A 22,613-nucleotide genomic window follows, 5' to 3' on the forward strand; every position below is an offset into this window, starting at 1 on the left:
GCAACAGGGGGGTTGTCCACTACCTGTAGCCAGTCCCAGTGAGTTACCTGGCTACAGTCCTTTGGACCAGCTGAGGTTTCCGAGCACTTTTCAGAGGCAGCCCCATGCAGAACGTGTTACAGTAATCCAGACTGGTGTAACTAAGACAGGTACCACCATGGCCAGATCTGGCTTCTCAAGGAGCGGGGCACAGTTGGCAAACAAGTTTTAATTCTGCGAAGATCCTCCTGGTCACTGCAGATACCTGGGACTCCAGGTCCAGGAGGACCCCCAAATGGAGGACCTATGTCTTCAGGGGGAGTGTGACCCCATCCAGCACAGTCTGGATCCCTATTCTCTGGTCTGCCTTCCAACTGACCAGGACAGATTAAGTTTGGATTAAGTTTCAATTTGTTTGCCCTCATCCAGTCCACTGGTTTAGGGTCAGGACAGCTGTACTCCCAACTGGAGCCTGTTAAGCACCTGCTCACAGTCTTTCTCTCCTTCTCCTCCCTGCCCATGAGGAGAAAAGAAAGAAGCAAAATCAAATTCCCAGCCCAAACAAGGGTTGGAAAAGCTCTGCCAACCATTTTGGAGCCTGGGGGAGTGAGGAGCCAGCTGGACTGCAGCTCTCTATCCCTGCACTAAAAACCATGGTTCAAGATTATGACTGATGACAGTCACTGAAGGACAATAAGGTTTTTCTAATACAAGTTAAGCTTCACTTATCCAGAAATCTATAATCCAAAATATTGCAATGCAACTAATGGGTGCAAGCTGAATAATAGCACATGTACAGTATACAAAACTTTGATTCATGAGCAAATAATTTCAAACATTGCATGAAATTGCCTTCAGGGTATGTATATAAGGTACATATGAAACTTAAATAAATGTAATGCTCTGACTTGGGTCCATCATGAACATATATGCAAATACAAATATTCCAAAATGAAAAAAAAATGAAATCCCAAACACTTCAGGTCCCAAGCATTTCAGATAGAGATACTCAACCTTTAAATCTTTAACCAAACAAATAAGTTTTGTCTCTTATTTTAAATCAGATCAGGCTTGGAAGAATCACCTACAGTATGCAACAGTGGTTCATTTGGTGAATCATGCAGTTATGCAAAGTGTTAGACAGGTAAACCAGCTGCCATCTGTTGTATGTTTGGAAGAGCCTTCCCCTCTGTCCTTTTAACACTAGGCCCAGTCTGTTCATAACTATTTTTAAAAGACTTTCTCTGCTCTCATAAGTGCTACAAACCTATGTAAACTGAAAGCCAGGATTTTTATATTTCGGCCAAAAGCATCACATCCAACCTTCTCCGGGCCAATATTCAGAGAAAACTATCCTCCTAAACAGGCTCTATAGATATTCTTCACAACTTGGGACTCGGCATGTGAAAACTATTCACATTGCTGGTTTCTATAGCATGGCTTCCTAATCCCTGGCCTTAAACCAAGGACAGTTCTCTTAACCCAAATCTGCAAATAGTCCTCTTCCAGAAGAGTGCAGAAATTGAAAGCAACTGCCTTAACAATGAACGGATACTTGGCTACTCTGCCAAGATGCTATGAAGATAATCTCCAGCAGTCCTGCTCCTGCCCAAACCTTAATCCTGAAATCAAGAATCATAGGATTAAAGTAACTCAAGAGACTACATCCTGGCCAACTCCCATCTCATAACACTATCCCAGAGAAAAGTGGAGTAATTTGGACGTGTAAGATCTGCTTTGCCTATGAAGAGAGATTAGCACAAGTCCTAAAGCATGCACGCAATTACAACATACAGTACTGTTCCCCTTCACAATCACAGACGTTTTACCATGTGCTCTTACATTCATGCAGCCCCCTAGGTTGTTTATGCAATTCTAATTAGCCAACCTCACTCTATGAATCTGGAGACCTTGCAGCATAAATAGGGTTATGTCCATTTCACTATCATCGCAAACAGGCCCAACAGGAATAAACTCATTGAAAGCAATTACACTCTGATGGGAAAACAAACAAGACATAGAAACCACTTCAGATGCATGGTCAATGGGGAGTAGTAATACGGAGATGTGTTGTTGCTGTTGTAGCGAACGGGTTTTAAGCTTTTAAAAACAGGAAAGGGAGTGAACTGAGCTGACAATCTACTAGGAAAAACAATCTTTTCATTATAAAAGTTCTATGTATTTTCTTAAATATCCCTTACATCTGGGCTCTCATGATCATTCAGGATTTGGTTGTTGTATGTTTTAAAAACACGTAAAAATACAAAGATATAACTGTTTCAGCATTACCAAAAAATGAGCCCAGGGAGAACTCTGTTTCATGTATATATACCTCTGCAAACTGTCAACAGCTAAAGGTTCTAAGGTTGCACTCCAAGAACACTCCAAGGGTTTGTAAAACATACTGCCGACCTTTCTTTCTTATTTTTTGTACAGCAGCACAGTTCTTCCACCTAATGGGTGCAAGCAACATAAATAAGCAGAAAAATAAACAAAAACTTGAAGGCAAATTGTCTCTTGACTGCATGATCACTTTGTGCACAGGATATTTCCTCATACCAGCTCACTGCGAATGGTATGATATTGATGCAATATCCACACAATACCCAATGCTGATTTTCCTTTCACACTTTGAGTTCCCCATATGTAAACAGAGAAACAGATAGATGGCCGCACAGACATGCACATGAGGTGCACAGGGGTGGACATAGTCTCCAGAAACTTTGAAGAGTCATCACAACAACTTAGGGTCCTTTCATGCTATACAGCTATACAAAAACTATCCTTCTTTGGACTGACAGTTTAGAAAGGAGCATCTAGGATCCTCAGACAGGAAAATCAGGTGGTGCGGTCAAACTAATCATTAATCTGAGGAAAATGCCAATAGGGTGCAATTATGGCAGCTGAAGTGGAATCACAGTGCTATAATTGTGAGGTGTGGCAGAATCCTTAATCTAGATATGACTTGCAAGGAGAAAACCATTCTATTCCTTTCCAGGTGGGAGCAATATTTGCATGCAATACATACTCATTTTGAAGGTACAGTACAATCATGTCCTGAAGGATACATTTCAAGCTCCCCAGCTGTGGATAATAGTGAACCCTAATTTTGACCACGCTGGAGACTTGGACAATGAACATTTTTGAGCAATGGTTAAGTGGAAACATGCATATCAAATCAATGGGTAAAGGGATCATACTGTTGTATCTATTATTAAGTCTGCTTTTGACTTTCCAAGGCCAGCCCTCCAACAATGGTACAGGAACTACTATTCATCCATATCCTTTTGAGTTATTTGGGGCATACTGATAGTGTAAATGGAAAAAAGAATCAGCTCTTTTCCAGTTTGTACAGAAGCTTCTGTCATGTTGTTTGAAGACAATTCACCACAGGTGACCAAGCACATCGCTATATATAAATGTGTTCTGAACAGCATTGTAGTTTGGCCCTTGTGGCAGTGCATCTGAACCTCACAGAAAATCTACAGACCTGCTCAGTAGCTCCCAATATTTTGGAGGTATATATCCAAAATACCTCCCAATGTTTTTCCAAGTATATAATGACCACCATGACTTTTATCTCCTGAAAAACCTTCAATCTGCATGATAACCCAACTTTGCATGATAAACTGTAACACATTTGTATATACAGGAAGTCCCCAAGTTATGAATAAGATAGGTTTTGTAGGTTTGGTCTTAAGTTGAATTTGTATGTAAGTTAGAAAAGGCTCATTTTTTAAGTGGAACTCCAGCCATAAATATACACACACACACGCATACATGCCTATTCCCTATGGCTAGCATGGGAAGGGTTAACACCCATGTGGTGTTTGTTTTGCTGTTTGTGATCCTGTTCAGAAGATTTCTGTCCCTGTGATAATTGGATTTTGAAAAATGTGGCATATCGTGGTAACAACGATTGGTGGAAAAGCTTCATTTGAGACACCTTTTTCACATGATAACTTATTCAGGAGTGAATTTCTCTTCTGAGAGGTAGATTTTTCTCACTTCCTATTGTCTCACTGCTGTTCTTAACTATGAATTGTTTATCACTCGGGGACTGCCTGTATAGCTCTCCTGACGTTTTGCCCACATCTATGGCAGGCATCCTCAGGTGTTGTGAGGTATATGGGAAAACTAAGAAAGGAAGGTTTAAATATCTGTGGAAGGTCCAGGGTGGGAGAAAGAAACTCTTGTCAATTGGAGGCCAGTGTGAATGTTGCAATTAATCACCTTGATTAGCACTGAATAGCCTAGCAAGCTTCATCTCCTGGCTTCTTCCTGCCTGGGGGAATCCTCTGTTCAGAGTCATTAGCTGCTCCTGATTGATTCGTGTCTGGAATTCCTGTTTTTAGTGTGTTGTTCCTTATTTACTGTTCTGATTTTAGAGGTTTTTAGTACTGGTAGCCAAATTTTGTTTTCTTCAACAACACAAGTTCTATTTGTCTATACAGTCAAACTCTCTTTCTCTCCCCCCCCCCCCCCCCCAATCGCCTTTCCTGCCTTGTCTAGTGTGCATATCACATGTTGACATACAGTCCTGACAGTATGTCTGTGCCAAAGTCATTTCTGGTCTAGAAAAAATAGTTTAAAAAAGCATCCAGACACAACATCTGGAATGCCTCCTAAGTGGAATCTTGGGTGTTCCTAGAAACAGCATATCCTTGTATACTAGTTGCTGGGAAACAGAAGGGAGGGTGCTTTTCTGCACACCTCCTACTTCTAGATTTGTCACAAATGAGTAGATCTTGAAAGCTAAGCAAGGTCACCCCTGGTTAGTACTTGGATGGGAGACTGCCAAACAATTTTAGAGGATGGAACTAGCAAAACCACTTCTGCGAATTCTTTGCCTAAGAATATCATATGAAATGTATGTGGGCATCAAAGGTCGACAGGCTACTTGAAGGTGTATGTACATGGGTATGCACACACATATTACAAGTAATGAGTTTGCTATTCTGAGAAACAAAAGCTGGAGTAGCTAGGTTTTTGGTTTCATCCAGCAGAGGTATTCTTATATTAGGGCTATGAAAAGATGCTAGACTGTCTTATACCAAGATGGATGTTTTTCTAACATTCTTCATAAGCAATCAATGATAGCATCAAACTAATAAACACGTAAATTATGAGACTGCCTCAGAGTTGCTATGGGACCATTTTACATTAGCACCATTCAGCTGTCCTTGTGCAGCAGAGCACATCCCAGAACTGATGTGCATGAACTGAGCAGTGTCGATTATTTAAGAAATAAATCCTGCCAAAATGAAAGTTCATCCATTTTAATTGGAATATATGTTGCATGTGCTCAACTTGGCTTCGCAAAGATCTCCTCTCTTTTTTCCTCAACTTCCCCTTAGCTCTGTGGGGTGGACTATCAGAGCTTAGCCATATGTAAACATTGCTATCTTCTAAGAGAAAGCTCGACATAGAGACTTTATGATTAATGTAGAAAAATCTCTTTGGATTTGATTTTTTTGATCACACTGAAGTCACAGAATGTAAGGCATACAACACACTATGCTGCTGAGAAGAATCAGATGAGACTAAAAACCCGCCTAGCCTAGCATTGTGTTCACACAGCTGCCAACCAGTTACCTTTGGGAAACATGACAGAAACTGCACCTCACACCTCTTGTTTCCCAGTAATTAATAGTTGGAGGACTCTGATGTGCAAGTACAAAGGACCCTTGGTATATATCGGGGGTTGGTTGCAGGATTCCATGTAGATAGCAAAAAACACAGCTTCTGGAGTCCTTATTTTAAAATGATGTAGGACAGCCACAGCCTTCAAGATCATATAATTCAGGCCCACAACCTTTGGTTAAATCCCTGTTTGGCCATAGAAACTCACTGGGTCCCCTCGGAAAAGTCACGCTCAGAGGAAAGGCAAGTGCTCAGTTTTCCCAAGAAAACTGTGTGATAAGGGTAGATTGCAGGCTGCCTTTATTATTTCTTAGGAATTTATCATTAAAGTACACATCTGATAGTCCCTGGAAAAACTCAACTCCTTAGGTGGGCCAATTCTGCTCAATCATTTGGGACCACTAGAGAATGGTACATTGCCTTATTTCAAGACAGATGGGAGAGCTCTATTGAGCTCAGTATGACTGAATCCATGAATATAGGTTGTCAATCATCCATGGAGCCCCTGGTGGCACAGTGGGTTAAACCCTTTTGCCAGCAGGACTGCTAACTACTGGATGGTTGGGTTGCTGACCTGAAGGCTGCTGGTTTGAATATAGGGAGAGTGTGGATGAGCTCCCTCTGTCAGCTCCAGCTCCCACAAGGATGGCAAAAGGCTGTGGCGCAGACGGGAGAGCAATGAATCACTGACCAGGAGGTCATAAGTTCGAGGCCCGCTCGGAGCTATGTTTGTTGTTTGTCTTTGTCCTGTGTTAAAAAGGCACTGAATGTTTGCTTGATGTGTGTAATGTGATTCGCCCTGAGTCCCCTTCGGGGTGAGAAGGGCGGAATATAAATGCTGTAAATAAATAATAATAATAATAATAATAATGGCCAATTCTCTCACACCAGAAGCGACTTGCAGTTTCTCAAGTTGCTCCTGACACACACACACACACACACACACACAAAAACCATGGCTTTAAAATATCCCTCTGCCAATGTATAAAAGCAAACTGTGATGTTGCCATCTTATAAAAGGAGCACCATTTTATTATGCCATTGTCTATAATGAGATTTGTGTATTTTGGCATGTCCTGGGACAGTACCATGGTTCCACTATATCAGTGGTTCCCAACCTTTGGCCCTTCAGGTATTTTGAACTGCAACTCCCAGGAATCCCAGGCAGCTTACTAGCTGTCAGGAACTGTGGGAACTGAAGTCCAAAACACCTGGAAGCCCAAAGGTTGGGAACCACTGCACCATATTGTCATCAACACTTAACAGAAGAGGGTTTCCAGAGTCCAGGTAGGCATTTTTTCCTAGCTCTACCCAGAAAGCCAGGAAAGAGAGAGGTGGTTTGATGACTCTGGAAACCACAGTTCAACTCCTGGAAATCCAAAAGGTGATCTTGGGCAAGTCACACTCTGTCACCTTCAGAGGAAAGCAAAGGCAAACCCTCCTTAACAAATCCTACCAAGAAAACCCAGGGATAGCTGGAACCAACTTGATGACACACAACAGCAACACAGGCCAGTGGGTGAATGGACTTGGCATGTTCTCCATACAAGAGAAGGCAACCAGGTGGGAGTGCTGGCAGGGGGGGCTCCAGAGCTTCCAGTGGGGGCTCTCCCTGCCAGAACCCCTGCCTGAAGCGCCTGGAGTCCTGTAGCCCACCCTGGTCTGACTCAGGAGAAGGCACGCTTCCCTCTGTTCCTGTGTTGTGAGGGAAGGGAGTTACTCATCTATCATGTGATGAATTAAATCTGGAGCCCAGTTTTCTTCCTTCCCTGAAAGGAACACTTCATCCACGCCTGTTGGAAAGAAGCAGCCCACCTACAGGCCTCGGTGGGAGCCAAACAGGGCCAGGGCTGTGAAGGGAGGAGAGGCACAGGCAGGCACTGGCAGGGCTGCAGCGAAGGGAGGGCTTGGCCAGACCCATCTAGGGGTGGGAGGGGGGGGGCACTGCTGGAAGCAAAACAAAACAGAAACCAGAAACCCCAACAGAAACTGAATCTCGAGGAGCAAAGTAATGCCCCAGGAGACAGCCCACCGGAGCCCCTGGGCCCACAATCCCCACCTTGCACCCACAAGTAGCTCTCCGGGGGCATCCCTTGCCACCATCGTCGGGCCCGGCGGCTTCTCATGCGGGGACATGAGAAGCCTCCCACAGGATGGCAAAACATCAAACACCCGGGAGTCCCCTGGGGAACGTCCTTGCAGGCGGCCAATTCTCTCACATTAGAAGTGACTTGAAGTGTCAACTCCTGACACGAGAAAAAAATATATATAATCGGGCCAGCGGTGCCCCCCCCCCCAACACGCTCTTGCCCAAGGCAATATCCAAAATCAGGACAGAAAATAAAGAACGCCACTCAGAAAACAGAGGAATTCCAGACAGGAATCAACCGGGGCCAGCTAACACCTTCCAACAAAGGATTCCCCCAGTCAGTAAGCAGCCAGACCTTGAAGCTGAAAGGTTATTCAATGCTAATCAAGGTGGCCAACTGCACCATTCAAACAGGCAAGAGTTCTTTCTCCCACCACAGATATAGAAACCCCACTTGCCTAGTTTCCAACAGACCTCACAAGTAACCTTGTGAGGAGAGAATGCTTCTGGAACATGGCCATACGGTCCGGAAAACTCACAGCAAGCCGGCCACGAGAGCCTTCACATTCAACTTCGAACTAATAAACACGTATTGCAGGCACACGTTAGAGCAGGCCTGGGCCAACTTGGGCCCTCCCTCCAGGTGCCGTGGACTTCGACTCCCGCCATCCCTAGCAGCCTCAGGCCCCTTCCTTTCCCCCCTCAGCCGCTTAAGCGAGGAGAAGGAGGAGAAGAAGACCCTTGAGCGGCTGAGGGGGAAAAAAAGGGGTCTGAGGCTGTTAGGGATGGCGGGAGTCGAAGTCCACGGCACCTGGAGGGAGGGCCCAAGTTGGCCCAGGCCTGAGTTAGACGCTGCCGTCCACGTCCAAGCTGTCCTGTTTATGATCCCTGTACTGGGAGAGAGGCGGGATAAGGAGAAAAAGGAATCCATTAAGAGGAGCCGAAAAAGCAGCCCCAGAGTAGACCTGAAGGAGAGGAGCAGGACGGGCCCCTTGCAGCGGGGCCCGGGCGAGGGCAGGAACTTCGGGGGCCTCGATGCAGCCCCCACTAGCGCAAGAGGCGCCGCCCACGCCCTCCCCTCCTTTCCCGCCTCGGCATCCTCCTCACCTCGACCAGCTGGACGTAGCTGGCGGGGAACCATCCGCGGAGCCCCTCGGCGGTCTCGCCTTCCCACCATCCGCCGTCGGGCCCCGCCTGCAGGACGGTGAGCAGCTCCCCCGCCGCGAAGCGCAGCCCCTGCCGGTGCCGCTCCCCGGAGAAGGGGTACAGGGTCCGGCAGCGCGCCCCCAGCCCCGGCACCAGCCCCGGAGGAGCCATCGCCGCACAGCCGAGCAGCCAGGCAGAACAGGACTCGCTCGTCGCCTCCGGAGTGCGCTCTGGCCGCCACAGGTGCCGAGTCCAGTGCCCGGCCGCCTCCGCTGCCTGGGAGCCCCGCCCCCCGCCTTCCCTCCCTCGGCCTGATTGGGCGCCGCCGAGCCTCCCGCCCCGCCCCCAAGGATAGCCCCGCCCTCCCGAACTGGAGGCAGCCAGGCACTGCTGCTCCTGCCCCTGCTGCGCCTCTTCGCCCACCCGCTCCGAGACATCGCCCGCGCCTGGCCTTCTCTCTGGAGGTGTGTGGGGATTCCACGAACACGTGTGCAGGTGCGCCCCAGAAGGGCCTCTTAATGGTGCCACCCCTTGGCTCGAGTATTTTACTTTTATTTCTGCTCTACCCAGAAGCAAAGATCCTTCCTACCCTAAATTGCTATTGGGAATGACTGCACCCACTCTCTGGGATAATAACCTTTTGGCAATCATAGCTAAAGATAAAAGTTTCCCCTTGACATTAAGTCTAGTCATGTCCCACTCTGGGGGGGTTGGTGCAATTTCTAAGCTGAAGAGCCGGCGTTGTCTGTAGACGCCTCCAAGGTCATGTGGCCAGTATGACTGCTTGGAGCGCCATTACCTTCCCGCTGGAGCAGTACCTATTGATCTACTCACATGTGCATGTTTTCAAGCTGCTAGGTTGGCAGAAGCTGGGGCTAACAGCAAGAACTCACCCTGCTCCCCAGATTTGAACCACCAGCCTTTCAGTCAGCAAATTCAACAGCTCAGCGGTTTAGCCTGCTGCACCATCGGGGGCTCCAACAATCATAACCTTACGAAAAGGAAAAAAATGATGTCACCTTAGAAATTACTCCAATTTGTAGCGTTGCAAAATTCTTCTATCTTCTTTCTTACTAGAAAAAATGGCATAGGAGCCCCCTTGAAGAATCATAGATCAATCGAATAATAGAATTGGGAGAGATCGCATGGGCCATCTAGCCCAACCCCCCTGCCAAACACAATCAAAGCACCCCTGACAAATGGCCTCTGTTTAAAAGCCTCCAAGGAAGGAGCTGCCACCTTACTCCAAAGCAGAGAGTTCGACTGCTGAACAACTCTTACGGCCAGGAAGTTAATGTTCAGGTGGAATCTCCTTTCCTGTAATTTGATACCATTGCTCTGAGCCCTAGTTTCCAATGCAGTAGAAAACAAGCCTGCTCCCTCTTCCTTATGACATCCTTCAGGTAGAGTGCTTTCATTAAGCCTTTGCTCCATTCTGAGGGATTTACTTTCTGGAGAAAGTAAGTACACTCAGAACACCTTAGAGTGTCTCTCCTTTTCATCCCCCTGTGAAAGATGTTAGTAAAACATTGTATCTTTTCAGTTTAGCTTTTTAAAACATTTTGAAGAAAAAATGTTTTATGAGACAGAAAGTAGAGTCAGTACATTTGATGTCAAGAAGCAGGAGGTGCAAAAACAGAAGGAAACAAAATACAAAAGTGGAGGAAAGCTACCACATTCTCACGTCTGCAAATGCAGAAAGTTCAAGTGTAGGCCAAACTGTTGTTAGCATCTTTGAAGGACACCTGAAGGCATGGTCTGAAAGGAACGCCTTGACAAACTTTATTTCAAAAGAAAAGGTGAAATTTCAGTTCTTCAAACCAGCCAAACCCTGCAGGAAAGTTTGTATTAGCGAGATAATGCTGAAAATGAATGTCATTTGAAGCAAAGACTTGAGTCTGTGCTTTGCTCTTGTGTGTTAAAAGCAGCAGTGAAGCCTATTCTTTACAGAAAATCATGGGGTTTTTTTTCCTTATCTATTTAACTTCCCATAAAAGCAAAGCCTGTGAGCCAGGCCCATAGCCAGGATTTTGCTGGGGGTGGGGGGCTGAGTCTGGATGGGAGAGGATCTACCCTAGCAAACCTTTTGTATAGTTATCCCAATACCCCCATGTATATGGGATATATTGAGCATGGTGATCAGATCATGATATGAATAAACATAACAGTTTAAATAATAAATGTAAGGCCTTCTCACGGACCACTCGGAGAATTTCGGGGGAGGGGGGGGGCTGAAGCCTCTCAAGCCTCCCCCCCCCCCCCCCCCAGCTACATGGCTGCTGTGAGCCATTTACCAATGTAAGTTGGTATTTCATGGTCTGGAGGGTAAACCTATGAACAACAACAATGCAAAATACCCTTGGAGAACTCCTTATGATACTAAAAGTAAAAACAGAATCATGTCTACTGAGAAATTCTACTTGAATCACCTAACGTGTACAGGATTGTAGCTCAAATGACTTCTTTCATTCTTAAGGCCTAGCCTTCTCTTTCCTAGTAACCCTTTTCATGGAGGAAGACAGCTTCTACTTCAAGCCTAAGGTTGCCATATTAAAATTATAAACATAAGCAGCCCTTGAAGAATTGGCCTATGAAGAATGACACACTCATTGTTCATGATTGGCACGGGAATATGACATTTACATATAGAAGGTTCGCAATCCTATGAAATTATGGCTCTGTTATCCTCAGGGGTATATTACCTACAAGCAACACTAGTATCAGCTATTCCATAATATGAATGGGACAGAGAAACAGAAAGGGAACAGCTCCAGAGCAAGAATCTAGCTATCACATTGATTATATCATATCATGGATCTAAGAAGACAGCAGGTTTTCAAAACTCAAAAGCTTATATGGCCATTGTATTGCCACTGGTATTATAAGAATGGTGGTACATTTGTTAAGTATGCGTAATACAATGCAATCCAGGTAGATAAAAAATTGAAACTGTGAGGTTTTCCAGATGTAGATCTGCAGCTATCAGCATTCATTACCTGACTCATCTACAGGGGCGGTTCAACCGTTAGGCAAACTACACGGTTGCTGAAGGCGCCATGAGTCGGAAGGGCGCAGCCTGCCTCCCTCCCCCTCCCCCTCCCTGGCTCCCCCGCCCTCTTTGCGCCCTCCGACCTCCTCCCTCCCGGAATAGGTGGAGGCGGCGGGGACAAAGCAACGGAAGCTGTGCCAGAGCCTCCCTCCTGGTACTCCGCCCACAGCGCCCTCCACAGCCTGGTCCACCTCCACAGCCTGGGCCCGCCTCTGCGACCTGAACCAGCCTCTGCAGCCTGGCCTGGGCCCACCTTCACAGCCTGGCATGGGCCTGCCTCCGTGGCCTGGTTTGGGCCTGCCTCCGTGTCCTGTGCCCGCCTCCGTGGCCTGGGCTCGCCTCCATGGCCTGGCCTGGGCCCACCTCCATGACCTGGGCCCGCCTCTGCGGCCTGGCCTGGGCCTGCTTCCGCCTCTCGGCAGCAGGTAAGCAAAGGAGGGTTGGAGGAGGAGGAAGAAAGAGTGGCTGGCAGCACCTCGTGCCACCCAGGAAGCCCCTCGCTCCCTCCCACTCCCTCCCCTTCCCCCTCAGCCCACCCAGGCGTCGCCGAACTTCCCAGGGCCAGCCCAAAGCTGCCGCCTCTCAAGGCCAGGGACTGGAAAGGAGGTTGCTCTTGCCCTCCATCTCCTCCTGCGCCTGCCCACTGGAGGGACGCGGTTTTTTTCCTTTATTGCAGTGGCTCTTTCCCTTTCTTTGCTCCAGGGCAAGCCATTCACTTTTTGAAGTCACCCCACCACTCTTTGTGTTGGTTGGTCCCGCAGGTAAGAAAGCAGCAACAATCTGGGGCCCCTTCCACACAGCTCGATAAAAATCCCATGTTTTCTGCTTTGAACTCTAATATGTGGCAGTGTGGATTATCTGCCTTGATATTCTGGGTTATATGGCTGTGTGGAAGGACCCTCAGTGGTCTTCCACACAGCCATATAATCCAGAATATCAAAGCAGAATAACCCACAATATCTGCCTTGATCTGGGTTATGTGAGTCCACACTTTTATATAATCCAGTTCAAGGCAAATAATGTGGATTATCTGCCTTGATATTCTGTGTTATATGGCTGTGTGGAAGGACCCTCAGTGCTTTTCCACACAGCCATATAACCCAGAATGTCATGGCAGAATAACCCACAATATCTGCTTTGAACTGCTTTGAACTGGGTTATCTGAGCCCACACTGCCATATATCCCAGTTCAATGTTTGGTGCTAAATTCGCAAATATAGTAATGCTTTTTCTGTTGATTTGTTGTAAAACATGATGTTTTGGTGCTTAATTTGTAAAATCATAATGTAATTTGATGTTTAATAGGCTTTTCCTTGATCCCTCCTTATTATCCAACATTTTTGCTTACCTAACACTTTTATTTTTCAGTGATTGTTTTTTTTGGGGGGGGGGGGCGAGTGCCAAAATTCTGTTTGCTTACAGGCCGGCCCTGCTCATCTACATGGTTATTAGAATCCGAACTTACCATGATTTTGCTCCTGTCCATCTTCATGCTCTTCCTCCACTTCCGGTGAGTAGTGCAGGTTAAACTGGATTAATTCAGCTTTATCCTGATTCAGTTAAACTCAGGCGGTGCTCTGAAGTTTGCTTGAAACTCCAGAGTTCTCCATGTCTTTGGGACAGTGTGGACAACTAAATCTGGCCCAATTCAGACTAGTCTGTTGTCTGCTATGGGCTAACCCTGAAGTTCAAAATCATTTTATGGGATGCACAGTGCAGATTCCTGATGTAGACAGCAGCACTCAGGATAATAGCAATTAAGTCATTCAAAGTTAGATTAATCATAGATGAAATTAATGGTTCAGTGAAACCTTGGTGAGATCACTGAGAGTTAAGAAAAAGCCTAAAATAAAATTAAAATCTTAACAAAATTTGACTTTTGAAGGTTCTTCCCCCTCCCCTTTTCCTGTTTTCTCCATCTGCTGCCCTCCAAATGTTTTAAACCACTGATTCTCAAGCTCTGCTCTTCCGGGTATTTTGGACTTCAACTCCCAGTATCTTTGGCCATTGACTACATTGTCTGAGGCATCTGGGAGCTGAAGTTCAAACACCTGGAGGATCAGATTTTGGGAATCTCTATTTTATATTATAATCTCTGATCATCCCCTGTATTATCTGATAGTAATAGAGTTCGTAGCCCAAAACATGTGTGAGGCACCAGTCTGAGAAAAGATAATTTGGGAGGAATGTGCTACACCAACAGTTTCAACTGAGCCACACATCACAGAACATGACAAAATGCCGTTTTGGCAGTAGTGTACTGGAAGCATTATAGGCAGTTATGCCAAAGCAAATGTTTTAGATCTGAGCATAAGAGAGATAGATGGCGTAGCCAGGGTGCTTCTGATGAAGACATATGGCTTTTGTCCTAGAGAAAGTTGCCCTGTAGGCAGAGATCAGTTTCAGTTAAAATATCTATATTGCTCTTGGAATTTGTCCCAAAGGGCTGCAGCATATCAGGCCAGAAACTGCTTAAAACCAATACTACTTGACATGAAAGTGAGCTAAGAACAAAGGCAAACATTTTATAAAGGAAAGCAACTTACAAAATCTTAAATGTTTCAGTTGTCTTCTCCTTTCCACCTGTTTTATCACACATGGAGCTGTTGTGTGTATTGGAATGCAATTTGTTTTTCCTTGCATGTGTGTTTTCAAGGAAAAGTACTTGCAACAGAAAGGAAGAAACCAGGAAAACGAACAAAATCTGGCTACCAATATTTAAAAAACATTAAAGTCAGGACAGTACATAAAGAAGAACACTCAGAAAATGTTTCAGGAAACCATTTCCAGGCAGTAAACAATCAGGGCCAGCTAACACCTCCCAACAAAGAATTCCCCCAGGCAGGAAGCAGCTAGGCTTTGGAGCTGCAAGGCCATTCTGTGCTAATCAAGGTGGCCAATTGCAAGATTCAACTTGCCTCAAACAAAAAAAGTTCTTTCTCCCAACCTGGGCATTCCACAGATATATAAACCCCACTTGCATCGTTTCCAACAGTCCTCACAACCTTTGAGGATGCCTGCCACAGATGTGGGTGAAACGTAAGGAGAAAATGCTTCTGGAACATAGCCATACAACTCGGAAAACTCACAGCAACCCAGTGATTCTGGCCATCAAAGCCTTCAGCAACACATTTATGAACAGCATCATCAATCACACTTACAGAGCAATCCTGTAGGTTTCTACTCAGAAGTAAACCAGTTGAACAATCCTGACTGCCTAGTACTGGGCCCATAATGGTTCAGACTTTCTTTGAGTACTAAAAGATTAGATAGATCAACTTCCCCTGTATTTCAGTTAAAGACAATCAACTGCTGTTTGTCACATGTCACCTGGTATTTGCAAATGAATGTAAATTCAGTAACAGAATAACAATGACTCCTTGGTATCTGGTAGGGTTCAGTTTCAGGATGCCCTGTGGATGCCAAAACCTATGGCTGGTCAAACCACTTATAAACAATATTGTTGAAAAATGGTACCCCTTATATAAAATGGCAAAATCAAGGTTTGTTTTGGGGGGTTTTTTAAGCGAGGGAGGGTATTTTTGAACCATTTTTGGTTGAATCCGGGGATCCAGAATGCATGGATACAGACAGCTGACTGTGTTTTTTAAAACAACAACAACTGTGCATCTGATTTATAGCAAAGTGATGTGCTGTCCTTCAAGGATGCCGCTGGGACTAACATGAGCTCCAGAACCATGTTTAGCATTTAAATATGGCAGGTAGCTGCTACCCAGAAAAGATTAGGAGAGGGTTTTTTTTTCTTCCTTTCTTTTCGCAAAATGGGGAGGATGCTGGAGAACTTAAGGTTTCAGATGAGTATCTTGTAGACATGTGAATGTGAACCATTCTGGGTGTGTAAATGTTTAGCTGTTTTGTTTGTGTTGGTATGGCATGAGGTTTACGTCATTTGAAGGGTGGAGTTATGCTGGTTTGTGAATGTGTACGAGTGTCAGTGTCTGATGTATGAATGGGTATTTTGCCTGTGTATGTGTAAGCATCCTCACATTGACTTCAGTTAAATTGGCATTTTGTGATGTGCTTCTGGAAGCTCAGACCTCACCTCTGCATCACATCTGGTTTCATACTTGCTGCTGAATTCGATCAATTTGCCTTTAGTGAAATGGATTCTGGAGAAGAAAATGATGGATTGAAAAGCTCATGTTGCTCATGTCCTATTGCTGCCTTTGTTTTTCTTCCAGAGACTACTAAATACTAAATAGGTGTTTTGTGAGTAGGCTTGCTGATTATGGCAAGCCAAATTTGACACATGCACATGATCTAAGTGTGTCCACAAACCACAAAAGATTGAGGACAGGGATATGTTAATGACTGATATGAAAAACAGAAAAACTTTTACATCTATTATCTACAGACCATGCATCTTTTTTTAAAAAAAATTAATAACTTATCTATAATAACTCTCATTTTTTATTTTCTCACTCCCAATTTTTTTAAAAGTCACCTTTCCTTTCCCAGAAGTTATTATTTGACTTATTCTTGTCTGCACCATTTGCAGCTCTCTCTCTCTCTCTCTCTCTCTCTCTCTCTCTCTCTCTCTCTCTCTCTTTTCTCTCTCTCTCTCTCTCTCTCTCTCTCTCTCTCTCTATATATATATATATATATATATATATATAAAAGAGAGAGGGGGGAGAAAGGGAGAGAGGATTACCATGCTAAATACATCACATGTAGTCTCTCCATGGACTTGTATAATAGCATTAAAATATGACATTTCATTTTCAATTATTCTTTTCTTTTAATTAGCCATTTTCCATAGCTGTCCCATATTGAACCAGCCACTGGAATCTCAGGATTAATTGTCTGGTTAATCACCACAGGTTCAGACAATATTAGGCAGCTCTCCCAATCCAAGGAGTCTGCATCCCCAGATTGCATCATCCATGACTTGAAAATATCCCACCCCTCCAACCCAGATTTTACAATTTTATATAAGGAACACAATTTTAATACCTCATATTATGTAATGTGATGTGAGAATCCACAGATTTTATTACCCACGGGGTGTCCTGGAATTAAACCTCAGTGGATACTGATGGCCTACTGTTCTCTATTTGTAAAGTTCATTGTTATCATTGACATGATGTACATCACTTTGCAGCTACATATTTGCCATTTTCAGCATCTAATATAGCATCTGGTTATCCAGTTTGCAGATGTCCTGTTGCAGCAAGTTTAGGTCTTAAATCTCTTTAATAATGTGTCATCCAGACACCTGGCCACTTCACTGCTCATCCTTAACTGTCTTCTATTTCATAAAAAGTTAAAACGTACTCATTCTACTAAGGTAAGTCTTGTTCTGTCATAATTTTTTAAAGTGGTGTGTTGGTTTCTACCTCTCTGATACAGTAGAGTCTCACTTATCCAACATAAACGGGCCAGCAGAATGTTGGATAAGCGAATATGTTGGATAATAAGAAGAGGTTAAGAAAAAGCCTATTAAACATCAAAATAGGTTATGATTTTACAAATTAAGCACCAAAACATCATGTTATACAACAAATTAGACAGAAAAAGTAGTTCATTGTGCATTAATGCTATGTTGTAATTACTGTATTTACGAATTTAGCACCAAAATATCATGATATATTGAAAACATTGACTACAAAAATGCGTTGGATAATCCAGAACGTTGGATAAGTGAGACTCTACTGTATTATCATTCACATTATTATATTTGTACCTTACTGTTCTCTCTGGATTGAGACCCAAAGTGGTTCATAACTTTAAAAATAATGCAATTTGAAACACACAAAATATAAATATTAAAATAGACTTAAACATACAACCACATTAAAACAAATCAGAAAAACGATTTTAAAAATTGAGACACCATACAGTACCCCTGGCTCATTCTTAAAACTTGTTGCTTTAAACGCCTGCTTAAATAAAAAAGTTTTAGCCTTCCACTGGAAGGAAAACAGGCAAGGGACCATTTTTGAATCCCAGATCTCAGGGGCAGCTACCAAGAAGGCCCTCTCCTGCATCCCCACCAGCTGAGCTTGTAATGATGCTGGGACAGAGAGAAGGGCCTCTTGTGAGACAGCCTGAACAGGTTCATACAGTGAGATATAATCTGCCAAATGGCTTATATGTGAACCACTTATGGCTTTATAGGTCATAGCCAGCACTTTGAATTGGCTCCAAAAACAAACTGGCAGCCAGTGAAGCTGTTGCAACAAGGGAGTTGTATCATCCCTATAGCCAGTCCTGAGTAACTATCTGACCACAGCTCTTTGGACTAGCCAAAATTTCTGAACACTGCTCAAAGACAGCCCCAATTAAAGTGTGTTACAATAATCCAAACATGAAGTAACTAAAGGAACTGATGTACTGACTCTGTATGAAGCCACTTCTTGTATTTCTATGGTGCAGAGGATGGGTTCAGCAATGAGTTGCTGTTAGAGGATTGTATCCTAGTTACTTGAATTAGAAATAGTTTTCAGTGGAGCTTAAATGCCTGGCATTACTGTATTTACTCGAATCTAATGCTCACCTTTTTTGGCTAAATCACCCTGCCAAAATGAGAGTGTGCCTTAGATTTGGGTAATACAGTAATCTTGCTGTTTTTTTATCATGTCAGAAGTGACTTGAGAACATACTGCAAGTCGCTTCCGGTGTGGGAGAATTGGCCATCTACAGAGACGTTGCCCCAGAGATGTTAGGATGTGTTATCTGGGAGGCTTCTCTTATGTCCCTGCAAGCTAGAGCTGACAGATGGGAGCTCACCCTGTCTCGCAGATTCGAACCAGCAACCTTCAGGTCAACCACATAACCTTCAGGTCAGCAGTTCAGCTGGCACAAGGGTTTAAACCATTGCACCACTATGGCTCCTCTTAGCATCTTAGTGCTGAGCCAAGCCAAAAGAGGAAACTGCTTCAGGAGCATCTGGAGCTCCTGTTTGGGGGACCTCATCTCTAATTTAATGGCCACAGTGCAATGCTATGATATCCTGGGATTTCTACCCTGGCAATTAAAGTGGGTTACGATAGCTGTGCTCCCTTGCTAGAACCTCCAAACACACTCAAAGTTTTCTAAAACTTTTGTTTTTAAAGAAGGACTTCTAAGCAGACAGCAATTGTAACATGCACTTTTTTGGCCAAATTGCAATAAGTGCCCCTTTTGCCACTGTGCATTACATTGGGCAGGAAATCCTCTCTTTTTGGTTTCAAGGTTTTGAAAACTGAGGTGAGCATTAGATTTGATGGTGCATTAGACTTGAGTAAATATACCTTTTGAGTCTTTTCATCCAGACTGAAAGAATCCTCCCACAAGGATGGTAAAACATCAAAAAAATCCAGGCGTCTCCTGGGCAACATCTTTGCAGACGGCCAATTCTCTCACACCAGAAGTGTCTTGCAGTTTCTCGAGTTGCTCCTGACACACAAACACACAAATCCAGACTTATTTTCTCACAATTTTTTGTGATTCAATAAAAATTTTGTCAAAGAAAACAAAATCATAGAATCCTAGAGTTGGAAGAGGCCTTGAGGGTCATCCAGTCCAACCCCCTGCTAAGAAGTAGGAAAATCGCATTCAAAGCATCCCCGACAGATGGCCATCCAGCCTCTGCTTAAAAGCCTCCAAAGAAGGAGCTTCCACCACACTCCACAGCAGAGAGTTCCACTGCCAAACAGCTCTCATAGTGAGGAAGTTCTTCCTAATATTCAGGTGGAATCTCCTTTCCTGTAGTTTGAAGCCATTGTTCCTCATCCTAGTCTGCAGGGCAGCAGAAAACAAGCCTGCTCCCTCATCCCTATGACACCCCCTCACATATTTATACATAGCCATCATGTCTCCTCTCAGCCTTCTCTTTTGCAGGCTAAACATGCCCAGCTCTTTAAGCCGTTCCTCATAGGGCTTGTTCTCCAGACCCTCCAAACCCATCATCTATAGGACTACCAGTCCTGTCTATTCTATTACACTTGTATCCCACTTGATACCTCTAGTCAGGCAGGTTTCTAATATTCCTACTTGTATCTCTGTCCTTGTTTGTTACCAAGCACTCTGGCTCCTTTAGGTTGCTCAAGAATATTGTAAAACTGGAATGTGTATTGCTTCCTTCCTTCTTCAAATGTTTGTCACCTCTTAACCATCTGTGTCACCCTTCTGTAAGTTAATTGCTAGGTTTTTCTCCATCTCCATTCAGATACCTGGGAGTGTTTACACCTTGCTCTCTTGGGAAGTGTTTCATTGTGAATCAGATTCTTCCTAACTCCAGAGGTCAATTTGAAAGCTGCTCTGCAACTCAGCTACTGTGGGCTGCACATATCTACAGTTATCAATGATTTTATGGTGAGGAGGGATAGAAGGATGTGTGATGATTGTATCAGAGGACTGGACAATGAGTTATTTAAGAAGGATTTAGTCAACCGGGCCCCTGTGGGAATATTAGAGTCTGGTTTGCCTTAAACATGGCTGAATCTACAATTTTCCAAGCCTGAACTGAAACTGAAGTTTTACTTGATGGTTTAAGCCACCAAGGCACTGTAATCTACCTTCATGCTGAGAGGAAAATAAAAAGTTCATGGATAACTACGTGAAATGTTTTAATAGGTAGCCTTGATCATATTAAAACAGTAATAAGTTCTAAGAATAACAAAGAAAGGTTTGAGAGTCTCTTTTTACCTCCTTGGCCAAATTCTCCATTCCTTCTTCCTGATCATTACAGAAGATACTCAAAGAATATCTAGTCAAATGTTTTCTCAAAGGTTGGAGTTCTGACAATGAAACCACATCAGCTGGCACCAATTCTTCATGAGTAAGTCTCTCTTCTATAATTATGTCTTTAATTAAGTTTTCCATCAATTTACCCAGAACGGATGTTAAGTTAACTAGCAAGTAATTTCCTGGCTCTCCTAGGACCCCTTTTTAAAGATTAGTGTTATGCTGGCTATTTTCCAGTCCTCTGGTAGAGTAGAAACATATTGAGAAATGTTGCTATACAGTCCATTTCACATTCCAGCTGAACTGATGGCCAGCCCCTAGGCAAGAAAAGGAGTGAATGTCCCAAGTCAAAAGTACTAAGTTTAATCAAGCTATGTCAGTAAAGCCACCTAGAGTGTAATTCCATCCAATGACATTACAAGGAATGGAAATAAATTCTTACCCGCCACAAATACAGGAATTATATAATGAACATGACTAGGAGAGTATAATGTTCTTGCTTCTCTGGCTCACACCTGCATGTTGAACAATTCTGTCTCCTTCAAAAAATAGCTCTCAGAAGAGACCTTTTTGTATCCAAGTCCTATAACATTCATGCCACAATAATGTAGCTTTTCCCTTCTGTTTACTGTTGAAAGCATTTCTGTCACTAGGACTGGTGTCACCCAGTGCGGTAACTCACGGTGTCACCCCTATGGACCTCTTCCTGTACCAAACCATACCACAGACTATAAAACAATCAAATAAACAAACCCAGTGGCAGCACAACAGTGCATGCTAGAAGCACCTGAAGATGAAACCATGCAATGCAAAGCATCTACATATTTGGCTAATAATGATAGCTGTGATCAGAGTGCATGCACATTAGAAGGTCCAAAAAATAAATTGAGATAGAGGTTAGTCCTGGAGATATATGGGTATAGTACATATAAGCAGGGCTTATGGGGGGGGGGGAAAACTATGTTTACATCTACTTATAGAGATATTTTATAAAATAATACATTTGTACTTAAATGTTGCACACAAAAGTTGATAGATGAGTCATGTTTGTGCCTCCTTTTCTGAGGCTGTCACCCATTGTGGTTCACACACTTCACACACCCCTAGTGATGCCATTGGTTGAAACTGTTGTGAATAGAATTGCTTAAACTGATGCAATCTTGTAAGCAACATCTTGCCCCTTAGGTCCAGCATGAAAATACACAGCTAGCAGGAATACTGTTCACCTGAGAATCTCCATCTCACCAATAAAGATTTTTTCAACAATTTCTATCCTATAGTAGTATTTCAGCAAATTCTCAATAGATATAGGACTATTCCCAAACTCCCCCCTGTGGTCAGCAGAGGAGGCCCTGCTCTCGATCCCACCTCCATCTCAAGTACGGCTGGTGGGAACAAGAGAGAGGGCCTTCTCCGTGGTCACCCTCACCTCTGGAACTCCCTCCCTAAAGAAATAAAGCTGGCCTCCTTCCTCCTCTTCTTCAAAAAACAACTGAAGACCTATTTATGCTCACTAGCATATGGAGAGGAGGAGGATTAGATAAAGAGAGATCACTACCGGGCCCCTGGCTGTGAACTATATTATATTTGGACCTTCCTAGTCCACACCAGCCTAATGGTCATCGTTTGACCACATAACCAACCCACACTGTGAACTCTAGTTGGCTGTTGTAAATTAATGTGGATGTTTGTTTGGATTTTATATTATTATATCATTTTGTTTGACTGCATGTAGTTTAATTTATTGATGTTAGGTTTAATTTACTGATGTTAGGCTTTAATTTGATGTTAGGTTTTAATGTTATTTTTATATGCAGGGTTTCTCTGGGATTTTATGTCAGTATTTGTTTGTTTATGGAGACATTGAATGTTTGCCATTGTATGTTGGAATCCACCCTGAGTCCCCTCGGGGAGACAGGGCGGAATACAAATAAAGTCTTTATTATTATTATTATTATTATTATTATTATTATTATTATTATTATGACACAGCAAACAAGATAGATATGCTGGATTTCA

The 22,613-nt window shown here is 43.7% G+C and overlaps 1 protein-coding gene across 1 annotated transcript in view; it reads right to left on the reverse strand.

Annotated features, from left to right (window-relative positions):
• Positions 1–9,127, reverse strand: part of gas7 (growth arrest specific 7) — a 186,668-nt gene extending 177,541 nt beyond the window's left edge. The window contains exon 1 of the mRNA XM_062970672.1: positions 8,819–9,127. Within this exon, the coding sequence (XP_062826742.1) occupies positions 8,819–9,028 (210 nt within the window). The 5' untranslated portion in view covers positions 9,029–9,127. The remainder of the gene's footprint in view (positions 1–8,818) is intronic.
• Between the last annotated feature and the right edge of the window lie 13,486 nt (positions 9,128–22,613).

The sequence above is a fragment of the Anolis carolinensis genome, chromosome 2, assembly GCF_035594765.1.
Source record: "Anolis carolinensis isolate JA03-04 chromosome 2, rAnoCar3.1.pri, whole genome shotgun sequence".
NCBI classification, from domain to species: domain Eukaryota; kingdom Metazoa; phylum Chordata; class Lepidosauria; order Squamata; family Dactyloidae; genus Anolis; species Anolis carolinensis.